A 2,896-nucleotide genomic window follows, 5' to 3' on the forward strand; every position below is an offset into this window, starting at 1 on the left:
ATTATTATTATTATTACCTAAGGCAGCAAACTTGCAGATCCATTTGCACATCTGACAAAATGCTTTGTACATTTCTTCCAGCTTATTTTGCTTTTATCCTTTCAGGATTAATAAATTAAACTACCAGTTGATTACTGATGTTTATGTAGCTAACTTCTCCCTCCCCTTAAAATTGCTGGCCTTGTGCTAAATTTTGAAACTATTATTACTCTTTTTTTTTTTTTTTTCTTGTTAATCTTTTGCAGATTCTTATATCTTCTTGGCAAAGCGTTTGGATTTGTTGCTTCGGAGGTGAATAGCAAGGTTTCCATTTTGCACAAATACAGGAATTCTTCAGACGGGGAGAATTACGTCACCGTCAACCGAATGATGCAGTATGAGATTGAGAATGAAATTACCACAAATAATAGCTTGTCTGGCAGCAGGACACTACTCCGACTACACAGGGCTTTTGAGTTTGTGATGGAGTTCATTAAACAAATGAGACATGCCGCCGAAGATGTAAAGCTTTCTGTGCTCACACAGAAAGCATACGATGACACACTGGCCAAGTTCCACCCTTGGCTCGTCAAGCAAGGTGTGTATATCGCTATGTACACACTGCCAAAGAAAGCGCAGCTTGTTGCCAAGCTGAAGACTGAAGAAGATGACAACAAACAGATTGACCGGGTTATAGAACATTCGAAAGTAGTATACGACACGTTGCAGCAGCTTTTTGTTGAGAATGAATTAGACGACTTGCCGTAATGTTGGTGTAATTTATAAGTTTACTGTGGAACATAAATACATGCAGACATATTTATTCAAATATTCTATGCACGTACTCACATGTATGAACATTATGACTGCATAATGTACATGTATATGCATATACATACATATATATATATATATGCACAAATATATATTTATATATATATATATATATATATATATATATATATATGCACATACATATATATTTATATAATGTACATATACATACATATATACATACAAATGTGTGTACATACACACACACACACACACACACACACATGCGTATATTCATATCTTCAATCATTTTTTATGTCCATTTTTCCATGCTTGCATGGGTTAGATGAATATGTTATTGAGGCATTCTTCTACAACTGAATACCGTTACAAACACACACTCACACACACACACAGAGAAGGTCATTCAGAAGCCCCTTTAACATTTAAGTGATATATATATAAAATTTTTATTTTCTATTTTGTTAAAATTCTGTTTTTTATATATATTTTAATACCATCTTTGCTATTTTGTTGTTAACATCTTTTGATATATCTATATATATATATATATATTTCATATGATTTAGAGAAAATGTCATTATCAAAATACAAGAGATATTTCATGTTCTTAAAAATGACACAGTATTTGTGTTCAGTTGTCTGGTTGTATCTACTTCACTTATGTATGTATATTTATAAGTATGATTGTATGTGTATTTGTCCATTTACATTTATGACTATGTATGGAAATGAATTTGCAACCATGTTGATTTCCCCAAATGAAAACTATTTTGGTTGATTCTTAGTAATGGTTCTATATGGGGGCAGGTGTTTTCTTAAAAGCCACATCTTGTAGATTTCTAGCTGCAATAACCGATAAACTAATGCTTCAATATTCTTTAACATATTCAAGATTTCTTTGGGTGAGCAGAGGTGATTGGTACCAGGCAATTTTTTTTTTTTACCAATTTCTCAGCTTTGTCTTGATATAAGGTTTTATTGTCCACAGTTCATATTTAACCAGGAGTGCTCTTGTTTTCTATTGTTCCGCTGGTTTATTATGAAAACCTGGTGCCTTGTTATTTGAAAGGGACCTGTCACAATTCTTTAGTTTTTCTTTAGTAAAGTTATTCATATCTGTAACTTTGGCTTCTTTCACAACATGAATGATAGGTTGGTCTATGGTGGCAAACTGGCAGAATCGTTAGCATACCAGGCAGAATGCTCAGTGGCATTTTGTCTGTCTGAAAGTTCTGAGTTCAGATTCCACCAAAGTCAACTCCGTTTTTCATTCTTTCAGAGTCAATAAAAGTAAGTACCAGCTGCAGACTGGGGTCAATGACATCGATTTACCCCTCCCCTGAAATTGCTAGCCTTGTGCTGTCCAAGTAGGTTAAGAAAAAAATGTTCCTTCTATTTCAAAATTCGGTCTTTAGGATTGTTTACACCAGTGGTTCTCAACCAGGGCTCCATATGGCCCTTGGGGGTCCATGTAAGATTTTTTGTTAAAATTCATGAGCAATAAATTGCTTATTCTTTTACAATACACAACATATTTTAACAGTTTCTTTTTAATATAATCCCTAATAAAATTAATAATAAAAATACAATAGGGTTTTTTAAACATTGAATAGCTATAAGGCTCCACTGGAGTAAAATAAGAGTCAAAGGGTAGCCATAGATAAAAGAAAATGGTTGAGCACCACTGGTTTACACTTGAGTTTTCCTCTATCAGTTTTCTCTCTCTCTTGTTTCACTCACAGTTGCTCTTGTGAGAGGAGATTGTTAGTTTTCTAAACCATACAGCATTATATTTATTTTATCCTGAATACAAACTTGTTTTAGAAATCTCCTCTCATTGTTTTTCTACATATTCCAATTCTGCTTTCTTTGTTCTTGTGAATTTACTCATTTTAGCTGTAACTTTTATATGCTTCCTTCAATTCTTCTCTTTTCATAATTATTTTCTTTGGTCTCCATAGGACGTAGTTGGTGTTTATTCTTCCTAATTTACGGAATATATGCTTCTGGTGTATTTTCTTGTCTATTTATGATGTTATTGTAAATGGAGTTAGCATTTTTAACATTATCTAAAACTCATGATGCTACAGAACCAATTTTGACGTTAACCATTTACAAC

At 33.0% G+C, this 2,896-nt stretch overlaps 1 protein-coding gene across 1 annotated transcript in view; it reads left to right on the forward strand.

Moving 5' to 3' along the window:
* Positions 1-882, forward strand: part of LOC149130996 (ceramide-1-phosphate transfer protein-like) — a 5,889-nt gene extending 5,007 nt beyond the window's left edge. Inside the window, exon 2 of the mRNA XM_089342378.1 lies at positions 246-882. Coding sequence (XP_089198504.1) covers positions 246-747 — 502 coding nt within the window. The 3' untranslated portion in view covers positions 748-882. The remainder of the gene's footprint in view (positions 1-245) is intronic.
* The last annotated feature ends 2,014 nt before the right edge of the window (positions 883-2,896 follow it).

The sequence above is a fragment of the Octopus bimaculoides genome, chromosome 26 (genome assembly GCF_046866305.1).
Source record: "Octopus bimaculoides isolate indiv1 chromosome 26, ASM4686630v1, whole genome shotgun sequence".
In the NCBI taxonomy this organism is placed as follows: Eukaryota; Metazoa; Mollusca; class Cephalopoda; order Octopoda; family Octopodidae; genus Octopus; species Octopus bimaculoides.